Source organism: Magallana gigas, chromosome 2, assembly GCF_963853765.1.
Source record: "Magallana gigas chromosome 2, xbMagGiga1.1, whole genome shotgun sequence".
NCBI lineage: Eukaryota > Metazoa > Mollusca > Bivalvia > Ostreida > Ostreidae > Magallana > Magallana gigas.
This window is the reverse complement of record NC_088854.1, coordinates 46,158,559-46,175,118: the sequence shown is the minus strand read 5'-3', so window position 1 is coordinate 46,175,118 and position 16,560 is coordinate 46,158,559. Positions and strand designations below refer to the sequence as shown.

Below are 16,560 nucleotides of genomic sequence, written 5' to 3'. Positions count from 1 at the left end.
CCTTCCTTTAATTATTTCTCCTATGGGGATTGTTATTTTCCTATGGGATATTGATTTTTAAAGGTTAATATCTCACATGTCAGGTGAGATACAGTAAAAACAAAAGTGGTTATATACTCTCTAGATTATCTCTAGTTTATCATTACGTATGCATGGATTTTTCAGAAACTGCATCTTATATAAGCGGGTGCAAAATACAGCACAGTACTAGTGTTAAAGACCCCTTTAATCTCAAAGGCAAAATTCCCAATCATCAAGATGGGAGAGTGAATTTAAATCTATATCTTCTTTACATTACCTCGATTTTTACAAAGTATTCCCAGCTTGTCCTTGTAATGATTTGTTTTCCAAGGGGTGACTTGTGTATACTATTTATAAGTTTACGCTACTATATATTGTACATTGTATATGTATAATACTATAATTCTGCAAATTTTGGGGGAGAGGATAGGTCCAGTCACCGCTCTAGGTCTTCAACACGTGTAATTTCCTTCCAAATACATGTTTATTTGAACTATTCAGAATTTACCCTTAAAATGTCATCATTTTTTTTTGGGGGGGGGGGGGGTAAATAATGTTGCCACGTCATAATTCTAAAGGACAAACTTTCAAAACGCATACAATGAATCACATACCAGCCGAATTTCTTCATAAACCAAATGTATCTACATGTAGAGCAAACTACAGAAACACATTTAAACACAGTAATAAATATTTGTTTATTAATCATAATTCATAAATAATAATACTGGTAAGAGAGAACAAAAGTACACAATTTTCACAGCACTAAACCCAGCGAAATTTGCCGTATTAGGGGGAAATATTGCGTCATCATAATCATTATTCAGATAAAATATGGTATGGTCAATGTTTTCTGATTCGTCTCCTGAGGTAGTCTTTCAATGTCTCTTGTTTAAATTCGTCCCATTGTAGAGTGATATCTAATCGGTCTACCAACTCACTCTGCTGAGGAAAAGGCTTCGCCTGAAATTGAACAGAATACCGTTGGGTTTGCTCTATGACTTTAAGGTATTTCATTATAGTGTATATCAAAAGTACAGGTTAGTTAGAATATAACGATCTACAATACACCCGGTCCATTGGACGATTAAAGTATATTTATATATTAAAATTACCTTGAGTCTGATGAGACTGAACATAGCGTCATCGCAATGGCGTAGGAAGAATTTTTTGTTGATGGCGAGTACTTCACAGTCACCGCTGATCTAAAATTAGAAAAACTTTTCAAATATTGCGCTAGAGAGATTATGACAGCAATGACCAATCAAAACAATTAGATAGTCCACGTGACTTCCTCGCTGATAATGTACTCACCAGGCTAACTGAGGGTCCTCGCTCATAAGATTCTAGGCAAGATCGCAAACCCTGTGTTGTAAATAAAATGAATGGCTTTCTATTAGAAACATTAATAACACAACATTGTGTCAATGTAGTATTATTTCATAGACATAATTGGACTTATGTAACCAGGTCGAAAATATTATGCCGCATGCAGGAATGAAACTTTGTAACCGATTTCAAAATCTCAACAGTTTCATTTCATCTCTACGACGAACACTATGAAAAGCAAACCCTTGTTCAGAACAAACTACCTGATTATTAGAAATGCAAAGTGCTATTGATAGTACTTACGAAGGTCTGTCCTGGATGCAAAGTTTCCACCTGGACAAAAGCAGGAAGTTCCGCCGTCTCCTTCTCGTGTGTAATGACCACGCGCTGTGGTTTGATGTTCGGGGCATTCATGTATTTCTCTTTTAATCGTCTGCGTTCCGCCATATGCAGACGTTCCATCATTTGTTCGTGGGTTAACCGTTTCTTTTTCATCGCGTGCAGATTCTCAGACTTTGGTCTCGGCTTGTTTCCGGCATTATGTCCAGTTCTTTGATAAAACGACTTTTTGTCTGTGGATATTTCGGTGAATGATAACTGTTGAGGTTCAGAGGGGGGAACTGAAATAGGTCTTATATTCTCGTCATTTTCTGTCTTTTCAGTTGTATCTCCATTTTCATCACTGACTTTAATGTCAATTTTTGGAAGTTTATCCGATTTACTTTCTAATATTTCAGATTTAGAGCGAAGAAATCCTCGTATTGACGTCACAGCGTTTTGGGCGTCTGGTACATTTTTGTACGCAATATCGTCAAGACAACGTCTGTGCCCATGCGCAGGTGGCGCCGACATAAGGTCCCTCCGTATCCCTGGATGATATGTTGCAGGGCTGTACTTTGATTTTACTGAAACCAAAATGTTTAAGCGTTATTCTGTCAATATTTTTAAATGTACAAAGAGGAACGCATCGTGAATTTTGATAAAAAGCATTTGGGGCATGGACCACCCCTTTCAATTTTTTTTTTAAATAAAAAGAAATATAAACCCAACATAGATTTTTTTCTCCATTGATATTTTTCTGGTATATGAATATTACTCATCGATAACAAAAAGATATCAATGCCCTAAGTACCTGTGATTTTAGATCATCGATTAATAGATAATGTAACTTGACAAAGTTCGGGACTCGGAATAAGCTACCAGTAATCAGTTTGATCAATTATTTACCGTGAGCCCGGTCTGAGACAAAGTTGAGGATTTTCTTTTTCTTGTAGAATGGCGAGTCCTGCTCTATGGTTCTCTGTATCTGCTGACGCCGGGCCTTCACGTCTATGGTATCCGGCTGTAGCCGCGCTATCACGCGCGCTTCTCCCTGCAATGAATGGATGTGGATCTCATTAACCGTCACTACTTCCTTTCATTACGTACTGAACTTTGCTCACTACACCGATAATTTAGATTTATACTTCAAAAATGGAAACTTATCCGATTTTTTTGTCGATACATGGATTAAGTCAACAGACAAGAAAACGGTACACTATTTTGTTTGATACATGTACATACAGACAAAATCACGTATATCCATTCCATTTCGTTGCTGTTCTTCACAATAAGACGACCATATCTGCAAGCAAAAAAAAAGACAGCGTTCATAAACAATTGGTAAAATGTTAATTTCTTGTGGGAGAATACGATTATGTCATTTCAACCCAAATAGAAATCGCAAACCTCTAAAAAGGTCAAACTAGTATTTTAATCAAGGTTTTATTAATAAAAATGATAAAAAACTTTACAGGGTATGTCGAATAGATAGTTATTTTAACGACATTTCTAGTATATGGTGCATTTATACTTTTGTATTTAACTTTTCTATTTTCTTAGTGGCAACCACTTGAACAACAATTCAAACAAGTGCAACAAGTTAATTAAAATGTGAGGGCTGTATTTTGCAATTTTAAAGGACAGATTGCTCCGTGTATACCTGTATTTTAGAGTACTCCACGTTCCTGGATTGTCCTCGAGTTTGTCCATCGGGAAATGTCTGAGGACCACGTCCCTCCTGAAAATGAGCAAATTTTTGTTACTTTCAAGTTTAAAAATTTAAGTTATTTTACCAGTAGAAAACAAAGTGGCATCCTACCGAGCTATTTCCCTAATCATTCAAAGCCAAAATTTATGTGAACTTTTCACAGCCAAGTTTAACATGATACTCTATAGTAATACGTTGTACACATTTTAACACCTATCTGTGATTTCTTTGATTAAGTTGAACTTTGATGTTGAAATAAATCACAACATACTGTGTGCTTTAAAATGAAAATACATGTTATACTTATTCCAATAACTGCATAACGTTCAAAGAATAACGTAAATCCTTACCGACAAATGTTTAAGTTCTTGGGATCGTTAGAGTCCGCGGACATATCGAATATGTCCATATAGTCCTGTGAAGAAAGAAAATGAACGGCGGTTAAATCGAAACGCTAAACTGATACACATATAATCCAATCATTGAGTCACTTCAAATCAATTTGCACCATGTCCTGTGTTCAGGTTTGAAATTTAAAAGAAAATGCATTTGGCAGTCCAATTTTACAAGGACATGTATTTAAATTCGTCCAGGCTTGGAGTACATATCTATCAAGAATCATTATACACTTTCTTATCAGTTAGTTTCTGCAAAACAATAACATGTCATCCCCTGTAATTTTTTCAAGACTTTGCAGCGATTATTTAAAAGTGGGAGAGGGATTTAATTTTTACCCAATTATTTGTTATCAGTTGAATGTAGATTGAATTGTTTGTCAGGTGTAATGAAAAAAATTCTTGAGTATCTTGAATGTGCGCTAAGGCGAGATAAGACTTTGTGTATGAACAGACACCAAGATATTTGTTTGGCATATCGACCCTGCGTTTTCTACTTTTTTTTTTATAACTTACTTTGGAATAAAGTTTATTATTTGAAATCGGACCTAGTTTTTATCTATCAAACCCAATCAATTTCGCTGTCGCTATGTACACTATTATGGGTCTGGAAAATTAACTTTCCATCAAAAGGATTCCAACAAGTGAGCCGTAAGCAATATTACTTGAGTTTCTTTGATTCGATAAGACACTTGTAAGATGAAGGCAGATTACAGGGGATAATGGGAAATGTATGTTCTAAGTAATATTCATATCGATAACGAAGCCCACAGTAAGGTTCCCTCCCCATTCCAATAAAATCCATATTGCCTTGCTGTTTCTTCAATACAACAAAATATAAAAAGAATTTTATTTTCACGCATTGTCTGTTACATGTATAGTTTTTTTTAATTATTATTCTTTATGATGGTCCATACACAGTGATATTCAAGAGCAGAAAATATTCGTATGATTTCCATGAATTTATGAATGCTTGCTTTGATATTCTTTAAAACACAGTTTTGTACTTATTTTGGGGACATTTTACACAGTACATAGCAGTACATTATTGCAAACAGTTTTTTTATTAAAAAGTACGTACGTAGCATCGACTTCCCAACTGGGGAAATATATTGACACGCGAAAATATTTTTAAAAAAAACACCTTTAAAAGCTCAAATTCCCTAACGAAGAACTTGAAGAAAGGGGGTAATACATCACAAGTTTCTTTTTTCATCGCATTTAAATTTTGTCACAGATAACTGGAGGTATTATTTTGCCTCCTCCTCCCATTTCTACGTATTTGATATACAAGAACCGGAAACTACTCACAAATCTGTGTAGGAATAGAAGCTCCACCTCGTGGCGTGTGATCACCGTAGCTCGCCTGCCACATCCACACACTAAATCTTCTTCCTAAAACACAAGAATTCCAATCACAAGTGTGCACTTTATACTCCTTTAACTTGTGTGAATTTGTATTTTGAATCTCCACTCCAGCTTGTACATGGCAAGTGGAACGACTGACAGGGAATTACTGGGGAAGAGAATGTGTTAAAACACTATTGCTTTGTTAGATGGAACGTCTGTTGTCTGTTCATAAGCCTTTCATTGAAATCTAAGCCGACCTTCGACAACGGTATTACAGATGCCAATCATACTATCCTTTATGACACACATTCATAGAAAATTATCTACAAAGAATTTAACAGCTATAGAGAAGGAGCTATCAATCTTCAATCATTTAAAAAAAAAAACTCACAAGAATATGTCGAAAATAAGAGAAAATGGTGGTAAAGATGAAACACAAGAAAACTGACCCCGAACTTTTCTCCAGCGTGAAGTTCATCCGGGTTTCTCTTGTCGTCTGGTTTGGAAACCACTGGTTAAAGATCAAAATCAACCATATCACAACTAATTAGTTTAATTACAGAACTGGAAAAACAACATTTCACAATTTTTCTCGTAAAATGACTTGTCGTCCGGTGAATATCAATATTATTGCTACTGAACTGCGCGATCTTCGACCTGGCGTTGAACGAAGTCTTTGTTTTCAGTCTGGATTCCAATTTACCGTTCAATTAACAATCATAATAAAAAGTTATGATTTATTTTACGAAGTTCTTCTCGTAAAGGGGAACTCGCTGTTGTAATTAGCCTTACGCCCGGACGTAAATGGTAAGAAACCTTATTAACCTGAATAAAGACAAGGTCGAGGATACAATGTACATATGATGTTTATTCCTCTGTGTCCCAAGCGTAAGTGACACAGTATAAAAATGAATATTAATTACAACATATTGACAATTAAATTTAAATTGAACATTATTAAAGAACATGATTAAAATAGACATTAATATAACATCACTGGTCCGCCATTTAAAGAGTGGCGGCCATATTTAAAATCAACTTCCGGTATCAATTCCCGGCCGTTGATTGACAGTATTACAATTTTAAAGTAAAAATATTGACTAAACAAATTTTCAAATACTGAACCCAATATCCAAATTAGTATTAAATTATCATTAAAGTAAGTGAATATGAATCGGATTTACTGTACAAAATTATGTTTAAAACTATCTTAACACCCAAGTTAAAAATGTTATGGAACTTTTACTAATTTCTTAATGTTAAATTAAAGCTATCACTTTAACTTAATTTTTAATAACTTGATTAAATAATAAAAATACCTATAATTCATATAAACAATCTAACTTATAAAACATAAAAATACTGACCTGAATAAAGACAAGGTCGAGGATACAATGTACATATGATGTTTATTCCTCTGTGTCCCAAGCGTAAGTGACGAGAGGGAGACGGGGGAATAAACTTAATCCTCGACCTGTCCTCAGTGAGGTCACTCAAAGGGGGTAATTACAGTGTAATTAACAAATTATTATAATGACTTTATTGAATTTCCTTTGGGGAGCCTCGTGAGGTTAGCGTCCCCTTTTACCTTAATTTTTATTCAATTAGCGGAAGAGTTTCTCACTATCCCTGGCATCTATTGTTATGCGTTAATCCTAAAGTGATAGTAAAATTAACTCAAATACCTACGTACTGACAGTTGAATAGATAGACCGACTTTTGTTTGCATTACTTCTTAACTTGAACATTTGATAATTGCCGATATGTGAGAATGATTTATTCCTAAATAAATTGTTACTAACTTTCTAGATCCGAACAAAAAGGAAACGTGTAAACGTTAATCCGAACCCATGTACATTATTTATGTAGCGCGACGCTTTCTTCTTAATATTTATTTAGCCCACAAATTCTTAACTTTCATTTAACTTAAATCTTAAATTGTAAAACTCGCTGTTGTAATTAGCCTTACGCCCGGACGTAAATGGTAAGAAACCTTATTAACCTGAATAAAGACAAGGTCGAGGATACAATGTACATATGATGTTTATTCCTCTGTGTCCCAAGCGTAAGTGACACAGTATAAAAATGAATATTAATTACAACATATTGACAATTAAATTTAAATTGAACATTATTAAAGAACATGATTAAAATAGACATTAATATAACATCACTGGTCCGCCATTTAAAGAGTGGCGGCCATATTTAAAATCAACTTCCGGTATCAATTCCCGGCCGTTGATTGACAGTATTACAATTTTAAAGTAAAAATATTGACTAAACAAATTTTCAAATACTGAACCCAATATCCAAATTAGTATTAAATTATCATTAAAGTAAGTGAATATGAATCGGATTTACTGTACAAAATTATGTTTAAAACTATCTTAACACCCAAGTTAAAAATGTTATGGAACTTTTACTAATTTCTTAATGTTAAATTAAAGCTATCACTTTAACTTAATTTTTAATAACTTGATTAAATAATAAAAATACCTATAATTCATATAAACAATCTAACTTATAAAACATAAAAATACTGACCTGAATAAAGACAAGGTCGAGGATACAATGTACATATGATGTTTATTCCTCTGTGTCCCAAGCGTAAGTGACGAGAGGGAGACGGGGGAATAAACTTAATCCTCGACCTGTCCTCAGTGAGGTCACTCAAAGGGGGTAATTACAGTGTAATTAACAAATTATTATAATGACTTTATTGAATTTCCTTTGGGGAGCCTCGTGAGGTTAGCGTCCCCTTTTACCTTAATTTTTATTCAATTAGCGGAAGAGTTTCTCACTATCCCTGGCATCTATTGTTATGCGTTAATCCTAAAGTGATAGTAAAATTAACTCAAATACCTACGTACTGACAGTTGAATAGATAGACCGACTTTTGTTTGCATTACTTCTTAACTTGAACATTTGATAATTGCCGATATGTGAGAATGATTTATTCCTAAATAAATTGTTACTAACTTTCTAGATCCGAACAAAAAGGAAACGTGTAAACGTTAATCCGAACCCATGTACATTATTTATGTAGCGCGACGCTTTCTTCTTAATATTTATTTAGCCCACAAATTCTTAACTTTCATTTAACTTAAATCTTAAATTGTAAAATATAAAATAATTAAAACATTTACGAGATATTACAGACCACAAGCAACTACTACGTAAAATATATAAAAATCAAAATGTGCACCGTCACACTTACATCAAACAAGAGGTCCGACCTGGCACTATCAGGCTATGTATCTAACAGCTAGTAAGGGAAATGAAGTGTGGGACATGCCAAATAATTAGTCTGTGTCCTCGTCAGGGGCAAAAAATCAATTTATACTAATAAATTTCCTATCTATATAAAACCTCAAGCATATTTTGTTTCCTTTAAAACGAACGATCATGGACGCCAAAGATAATCGTCCGCTTATAAAGACGAGATTTGGACGAAAATGTAATGAACTTTTTCATTAGAGACCAGAGCACGTTGGGAAATTAAAATGTTGATTCAATCCACAAAAATTAAGTAAGTATATACCGACCATTATCAAGCATTGCCTATTATTCCGGCAGACTTTAAATAACGGGTTGTGATTAAATATCAGATTTAAACCCCGTCTTGAACATTTGGGCTATCATACAGCGGTGGTAGGTAGACTTGTGCAGTTCCTTTGTTCCAGACAACAATGCACCTTTTTTGCAATCAACGCGTGTAAAGTTAATGCTCATGTACCTTTAAAACGCGAAATTTAACCTCTTGGCTGTAAAATCGTATGCCGTTGAATGCTTACGTATTTTTTAAACAAAATATATACATGTATCTTTCAATTAATCTAGATAAAGAAAGAATTTCCAAAAGAACTTCAAGATCTAATCATTCCAACATTCGGCTATAATATTTCCTTAAACGGACACAATTGCAAGTAGGAAATATACAAATATTTATTTTGATCATTCAGCATGTTTTGTTTTATACGAAAGATCGAAAACCATAATGTAGTAAAGATAGGTCATAAAGAAAAATGCCTCCACCCCTTCTACAAGTTTTTTTTTTCGTGCAACAGATGAAATTATCAAAAAATTATTTTAAAAACTTGCTAAATGATATGTATTCCATAAGTGATTACATTGTATGTCGGTAAAATGCTTACTTTTATGCATATTAACAGAAGTAAAACTTTTTGAGTTTTTTTCCGAGGGTACACCAATATCACTTGTAAGGATTTCTTAATTGACATTAATAACTTTAATTATTAAATTTAAATATTACCACATTAATAATGATGAAACCCACATATAAATGATTTTGGCCACTGCTTATATAAACTGGTTTTCCAAATACCATTGACTAAAAATTAGTACACATGCACTGCTAGTCATATATTAAGCGTTTAAAGATTGAATTCGTTACACTTCTAAATTGATATTTACATTTGGAGCTCATTGTTTACATTTTACTTGCATGTCTCCCTAGGTTCCTTTATTTTCTTTACTTACATGTTCCACTGATGACGAAGTAGATTCCGTCAGGGGGCAGGCCTCGTTTGATGATCACGCGGTTATGGCGGTACCTGGGGAGACAGAACGTTGTCGCATCAGAAAATACATAAGAAGAATATTACTTTGCGCAAACAACATTGATAATGTATTTCCTTCCAGTTATCTGACACATTTTAAATAAAACCGTATTAACAGTTTTAAAAATTTATATATTTTTAAAACATTAAATTACCATCAAATAAAAAAAAATCAAAAGACAAAACTTAGTGTCAATAATATTGACTGTATTTTCATACTCTATAACATGCATGTAACATATCATTTTTTTATAATCTAAGAAACTGAATAATGAAGAAATGAATATTACAAGTATTTTGCAAAATGACCAGGGAGTGTAAAAAATATATTAGTTTCCTTAACACTTTCATTCAAACTCATGAAAAACTTGTACACAATAAGTATTTGTATTCAAACTCATGAAAAACGTGTATACAATAAGTATCTGTTTTACAGCATTGTATGTTATATTATGAAAAGTCAGAAACACTGTACAAAAAACATACTTGTCGTAAAAGGAATATTGGCAGATCTTTTTCTGGATTCCTAACGAGTACTCGCAAAACTGCCTCGACATTCCCTTCATGACTCTCACAACCTTGATTAATATGCCAAAGGTCAAGGTCAGTAAAAGGAGAAATAATTTATATCATACATTAAAAAACAAATACTAGTTCATGAATATTGGAAAACATTAAATTCGTTAAAAATAAAATTTTCAACCAAGAAACAAGCTTTAAACCTTTTGGTTTACGTTGTCTTTTGAAAGAAACATTTATCACTTTGGTTCAATCTCTAAACTATTCATGCCCCCCCCCCCCACCCTGCCTGCGACCTTGAGCTGGTCAGGGCTCGTACCTCCATAATCTGGTCATTGGACCGTGTTCCTGGTCTCTGTCGCATTATCTCTCGGATCTCGTCCGTGAACAAATCCTGTCAAAACAATTTTGAATGCTGCTTGTCATCTTAGCCCAGACAATTAATATTCGTAAAATATATCTCATTACACTACATGTTTGCTGTATGTCGATACGCATAGATAACACCTCTGGACTGTATGCTAATTTGCATTGTATTTTGATTTCGCCATATTATATAACAAGCTTAAATGTTTTTGGCGATACGGACCTATTGAATTATACGTGCGGAGTTTTTGATGACTGTTGAATAATGGGTGTTACTAAGTTAATGAACATGTTAAGTAACCCACTCGGATATTAAAGTTGATATAAATGACCCATTAGCATTTCAATAAAATAAATCACAAGTGACTTGCGTCATTAAAAACACTGTAATAAAACTAAAAGGAAAATAACCAACAATGCAATATTATATAAAATTATCGGAAACACATTCAATGCAAGGGAAATGTATTCTTGTGTAAATTTAGTAAACTGCAGGACACATCGGAGGCAATAGAATTCATATCTTAAGTTACTGGAAATCAATTACAGATAATTACTACACATTGCGGAAAACAAGACCAGATATAGAGAACAATGACAAGCTCTGACCTTTGTGAGCCGTTGTTGTTTATAATCGTTGATGTCAAAGGTCAACTGTTCCATTTTATGTTTTTCATTGGTTACCAAAGCGACGAACGCTCTTCCTTTCTTTTGCGATTGCTGGAGAGTTGTGGCGGCGACTAGGTTGTCCAGCAATGCGAACCAATTTTCTTTGGAAACCGAAGTTACCAACAAACTGTTGATGCCAAAAATAAGACAATACATTATTTATTGTCCAGTAAAGTTAACGACACCAATTTTTATTACTTCATTTACGTTTACAAACATGAAAAATTATGTTTTGGATTGGCGTATAAATGTACTCACCTCCGGCACACGTGACACACGCTTATAAGCATTTTCACAGCACGTGCCATTCTTCGAAACTTTATGAAGGGCTGTAAAAGAAAACTCTGTTAATAAAGCAAATAAAGCAGCAATGAGCTATCTTCATCAGGCGTTCATCATTTATAGTTATTTTTAAATTAATTTTAATTCATTCATGATTCCTTGTTGCCTATAGAAGCTATTTTCTTTAGATTTTAATCAAAGTCTACTCGTATTCTATAAAAAAAATTCCAGTGACATAAAAATCTATAATGAGTATACAGGTTAATAATAATGAAATAATCTCCAATCTAAAGCTTATTACGATTTAGTTCCTCAGGACATCTTTAACACGTTCTAAAAGCTTCTTATGCATTGCACTAACTGTATTTACCGGGTTTAAGACATAACACACATATATCATAGCAAACACGGATTGAAGGATTCCAAATAACACAGAACTTAACAACCGTCCCAGATCCAGTCATCGTAAACCGCCAATTTACGCCGAGGTGACAAACGTGTCTCTTTGATATCAAATACCATAACCAAATCAATAGTATTATGGCATGTATTGCTAAAAATCAGCGTGAAAACCTCAAACTTAACGAAAAAAAATCAGAATTTTTTCACCCCCAAGTCCTACCAAGTATTATTTTTTTCTCAAAAAGTAGTATCGTATCTTCATGCAACACCAATAAACGATATCACCTTTAAAATGTAGCCTAAAAAACTTATTAAAATACAAAGGCAAACCACCTCCTCATTGGATGCTGCACTCCCCCTCCCGAAAAAATCATCGTCACTATCATCACTATTGTCCTCTGTGTTCTTCTCCTGTTTCGCGGGCCACTCCCACGGCTCATCCATTGGGTCAATCACAACCTCAAAACTCGGGGCTCTGGCGAATGGCAGGGGTTTGGGGGACATCACCCCCTCCTCCTCCTCTTCCTCCCCCTTCTCCCCGTGTTCACTCATTGTAAGGAAATGACTTGGTGCAGGCCCTCACAATATCAAATATACTTGTAAGGCACTTCTACATCGGTCCTCGTAATTTGTTGTCTAAGTGAAAAATAATCCACAAGAACCGTTTTCTGAATCCGATTTATCAACTCTTAAAAAGAAATGATGCGATAGTTCAGGTCTTGACAACGGATCTCCACACACTGGGTCGTCTTAATTAAAGTCCACCTAAGACTGTTGCCAGAACCTTTGTTGTGCATTATTGAAGATTAAAAGATACTGATTGCTCGTTGAACGTCTGTAAGAACAATGCCACGTCACAGCAGGGTAGAAAGATAGCTCGCCACTGGAGGATGTTTTTATTTAATCGATCAGGCTGAATTAAAGTGATTGAATTCTACTTCTTCTCGAGTCTAGTACCCCTTCCAAGTTGGTCACGTATCCTGATTTTGGATGATCCGTTCGAACTTTGCAAGAAAATTAGTGCTGAATGTGTTAAATCCATGGTTGGGATAAAAGTATGACCTCCGGGGTAATTTAGTCGCTTAGGTTTTGGACTTGAAATAAAAGGCGGCTAATGAATTAAGGTACTAGTTCGGAAACCTTTCGCTAAAATCTGAGGTAGTACATTTATTTTCTTATAAGGAGAGAATCACAAACCCCTTTGCAGTCTTTAAACGTTCGTATATGAATGACCCATCACAAATGTCAATAATAACAACGTAGCATTCAAAACAGAAGAAAAAGAACATTTACTATCCCTTTGTACACATGCAACAAGTTGTTTGAGGACACACAAAGCGATTCAATAGCCCCCACAGTTCACTGCCTTCCATAGCAGTTCATTAAAACCAAAGACTGCGATCTACGGTGGTCCATTTTGCTAAATAAAATGCAAATAGCAAGTTTGATTCATAATTATAGATTTATTGGGGGGACTATTTAAATTGATGCTAAGATTTATTAAATAACACCGCTTAGGCGGACAGAGGCATAGAACTTTATTAACTTGCTATATCCCGCCTCTATTAAGTTGTCTGGAAATAGAATGTATTGCCGGAATTCTGAAAAGGTACTGGACTCATTGACACTGGGACTGAAGCCGATTACAGTGGCGCTAAACACTTGCAGTCTTTGCAACCAATAGGGTAAGACGTACCTAACAATGCCCGAATGCAGGATGGATTAAGGACGGAAATATAGCAGGGCTCTATATAATTCAATATCAGTCTGGAACTCGAGAGACACAGAGTTTGGTGCATTTGGTTCCTTGGAGAACAGACGTAGGTCGGATCAATGGCTGAAAGGAGTTCCTTGATCTTTTCAACCCAAGGAAGATTGCGTTTTCAAATTTACAAAGAAACATGCTTTTGAGCATTCGCATTCATAATTCTTGTTATTGGTTTGCGTTACGTCATTTGTCGGGCTTGAAAATCTAGATCTATCACTAGTATTTTTAGACTCCACTTTTAAGAGGGTAAAACTTAATTAAAACAAACTCGAAATATTCAAAAGTTGTTTGTTCATAACAAATGTCAATTTTAATACACTCGGTGTATTAAATTGGATAGAGAAAAGGCTGGAACTTACCGACACAGGCCGTCCAAGATACGCTAAGATATGGGGTGACCCAAGAATGTCTCTTTTGAACTTTGACTTTATTTTGGCGTTATTTTTCCTCCTCTCCATCAGCCTCATCTTGACCACCGTCTGGTTCTGATTGGCTACCGTCACTGCGTCCTTCCATAGCGACTGTCGTCTGAACTTTGACGTCTGTTGCATGGCCTGGTCCAACAGATTCCGGGTCTGGCGGTCATATGACAGTGCCAACGCCATTTTATTTTATTTTATTTTTTCCCACCTTGCTGGTATATTATCTTGAATTCCCCAGCACGTCTTCAATACACTCCAGAAATCAACCACTTTATCACGGACTACTGCTGAAAAACATAAGCGACATTTTTTCAAGAGGCAGTTTTGCCAGTCATTCAAAATATCTGCAAGAACGGCACGTCAAGGGTCGATCTGTCATGCTATTTATTGTCAATGTTTCTTCCATAACCAAGGTCTTTCATGACGAATAACCATCTCTAATTCGGAATTTACAATCATGAAAGAGAAACCCTATCAAAACAAGTGTTGTGAAATGCTGAACACGTTTAATACATTATACAGCAGTGTAAGCTAACTTTTAATCAAATGCATTTCATTGAACTTAATTTGTGGCGAAGTCTTGAGATCCTATTCATTCGGCGTGATACTCAAATCGTTTCTGATATATTAAGTACTGAGCAATATTCCCATATAGGGAACGAAATATTTTCGAGAGAATTTTCACAACCTCTTAAAACCAGCAGAGTTCTGTACCATTTTATGAAAAGAAACATTTTTCGTTTAGCCTACTATCTGATTTGTAATGCATTCATAATAATCCGTTCTTACTATCAATTATCAACGATTTATAAATCTTTGGTAAAGACTCAGTTGGCGGATTTGTATGCTTCTTTGATGACCAAGTCGGAAATTTTGGGAATCGGATGCTTTTTTGTGAATTATTGTATTTGAATATGAATAAATGCACCAACAATTAAGAAACCGTCCAGAATACAGAAAACATTGATTATAACATGAATTCATTTATCATTATTGGTGGGGAATTGGTATCGATTATTGAGGTACTTGGTTGTTTAAATGTCCATGTCGTGTGCAGATTGCAATGGCCGGTGTCTAAGTGCGGTGTTACCATACATGTGGGTAGATCAATGAGTGTGACACCCCTCAAATCTCTGTGTATACAACATGTACACAGTTGCGTGGTTTCATCATGAATAAGTTCGTTTCATCTTGATTTGTTCTCGATATATTGACAAGCTGTGCTAATATCTCTCTCTCTCTCTCTCTCTCTCTCTCTCTCTCTCTCTCTTAACATGTTTCCATTATATATTTAAAACAAAATTTCGACTTTAAAATCAAAACTTCGACTTTAGATCATGCAAAAACTATGCCGGTTTGTTCAATAGGTATCATTTTAGAACGTAAACTTTAAATTTCATTAAATGTTACTACTTCGTAAATCTTTAACAACTGTTAACATTTTTATCCTTGTCTTCGACTTAATAAGCCTAATTTTGAAAAACAAAAGTGTATCTGAAATCTACTGCTTACAGTCTAGATACATATCGTCATTGGGCATTTTTCTTATATAAACTTGTATCTTATATTACATATGTGAGAGATATAGATATTGATATGTCATCTTTTATAACAATGCCGACAGTTATGTATATACTTCTAAAGGAAAAATAAACTTACCCCAAGTTTTTCATGCACTCCAATTCCATTATACCCCTTTTTAGTGGGCAGGTATAAAATCGTTCTAAACTTTTATCACTAGGATTAAGAAAAGGGGATTATCTAAAAGTGAAATGGTTACTCAATTACATTACTAGGGATTGCTTTTCAGGATTAATTGATAATCACCATTTAATTTTATATTTAGCGGCAGAGTTGCTCATAAACTTTTCTGCACGTTGCAAATACACATTTGCAAAAAAGAAGATAAAACTGGAAGGCTTTGTGCAACATTTTTCAAAAAAGTTTAAATTGAGTCATTTCATTAAGAAAAATGTATAAAAGTTGTTATTAGACAATCTAGACTAAAGTGTAAAGCTTATAATGTGCCTAATCTTCTTACATAACTCACCATTTGAGATTTCTTTAATATAATACCGACACGTATGCAAAATTATCAAAACTTGGTATTTAATTGACCTTAATGTGATTGTTAGCTATTATTACATCACCTATTTTTCGGTCTAATTTTAATCGTATTTCCTTTGTTTAATAAAAAGATGAATAGCTCTTGAACAAAATCAGTTCATCTGCTACGATGACGTAAAAATAGTGTGATAAAATAATTGAAACAGTATCGTCTTTTTGTTGATCGAATTATTTGATTTTTATTATTTTTTTTGGAGGGGGGTCATTCTTTATTTGCCTTTTCTATTCTGCTTACAGTCTGTCACACAATACCATCAATATTCCTAGGATATATCCTTATTAATAAAATATAAGAAAACAA

General features: G+C 34.4%; 1 protein-coding gene across 3 annotated transcripts; it reads right to left on the bottom strand.

The window, feature by feature from the left end:
- Positions 1 to 729: 729 nt before the first annotated feature.
- LOC105321559 (uncharacterized) lies at positions 730 to 15,941 on the bottom strand. 3 transcript variants are annotated; one of them, XM_066076847.1, is made up of 17 exons: positions 15,792 to 15,941; positions 14,070 to 14,416; positions 11,517 to 11,587; positions 11,199 to 11,385; positions 10,543 to 10,617; positions 10,191 to 10,282; positions 9,625 to 9,698; positions 5,574 to 5,635; positions 5,086 to 5,169; positions 3,730 to 3,794; positions 3,332 to 3,409; positions 2,914 to 2,974; positions 2,578 to 2,722; positions 1,654 to 2,255; positions 1,336 to 1,386; positions 1,137 to 1,226; positions 730 to 984 (listed from the first exon to the last, which is right to left on the bottom strand). In XM_066076847.1, exons 2-17 carry the CDS (start codon positions 14,313 to 14,315, stop codon positions 865 to 867), a joined length of 2,103 nt encoding a protein of 700 aa, XP_065932919.1. In that variant the 5' UTR covers positions 14,316 to 14,416; positions 15,792 to 15,941; the 3' UTR covers positions 730 to 864. The 3 variants fall into 3 exon arrangements, with proteins under 3 accessions (XP_065932919.1, XP_011418187.3, XP_011418190.3); XM_011419885.4 differs by having other exon boundaries at positions 14,070 to 14,419; positions 15,792 to 15,875; XM_011419888.4 differs by lacking the exons at positions 14,070 to 14,416; positions 15,792 to 15,941 and adding an exon at positions 12,276 to 13,307.
- Positions 15,942 to 16,560: the final 619 nt, after the last annotated feature.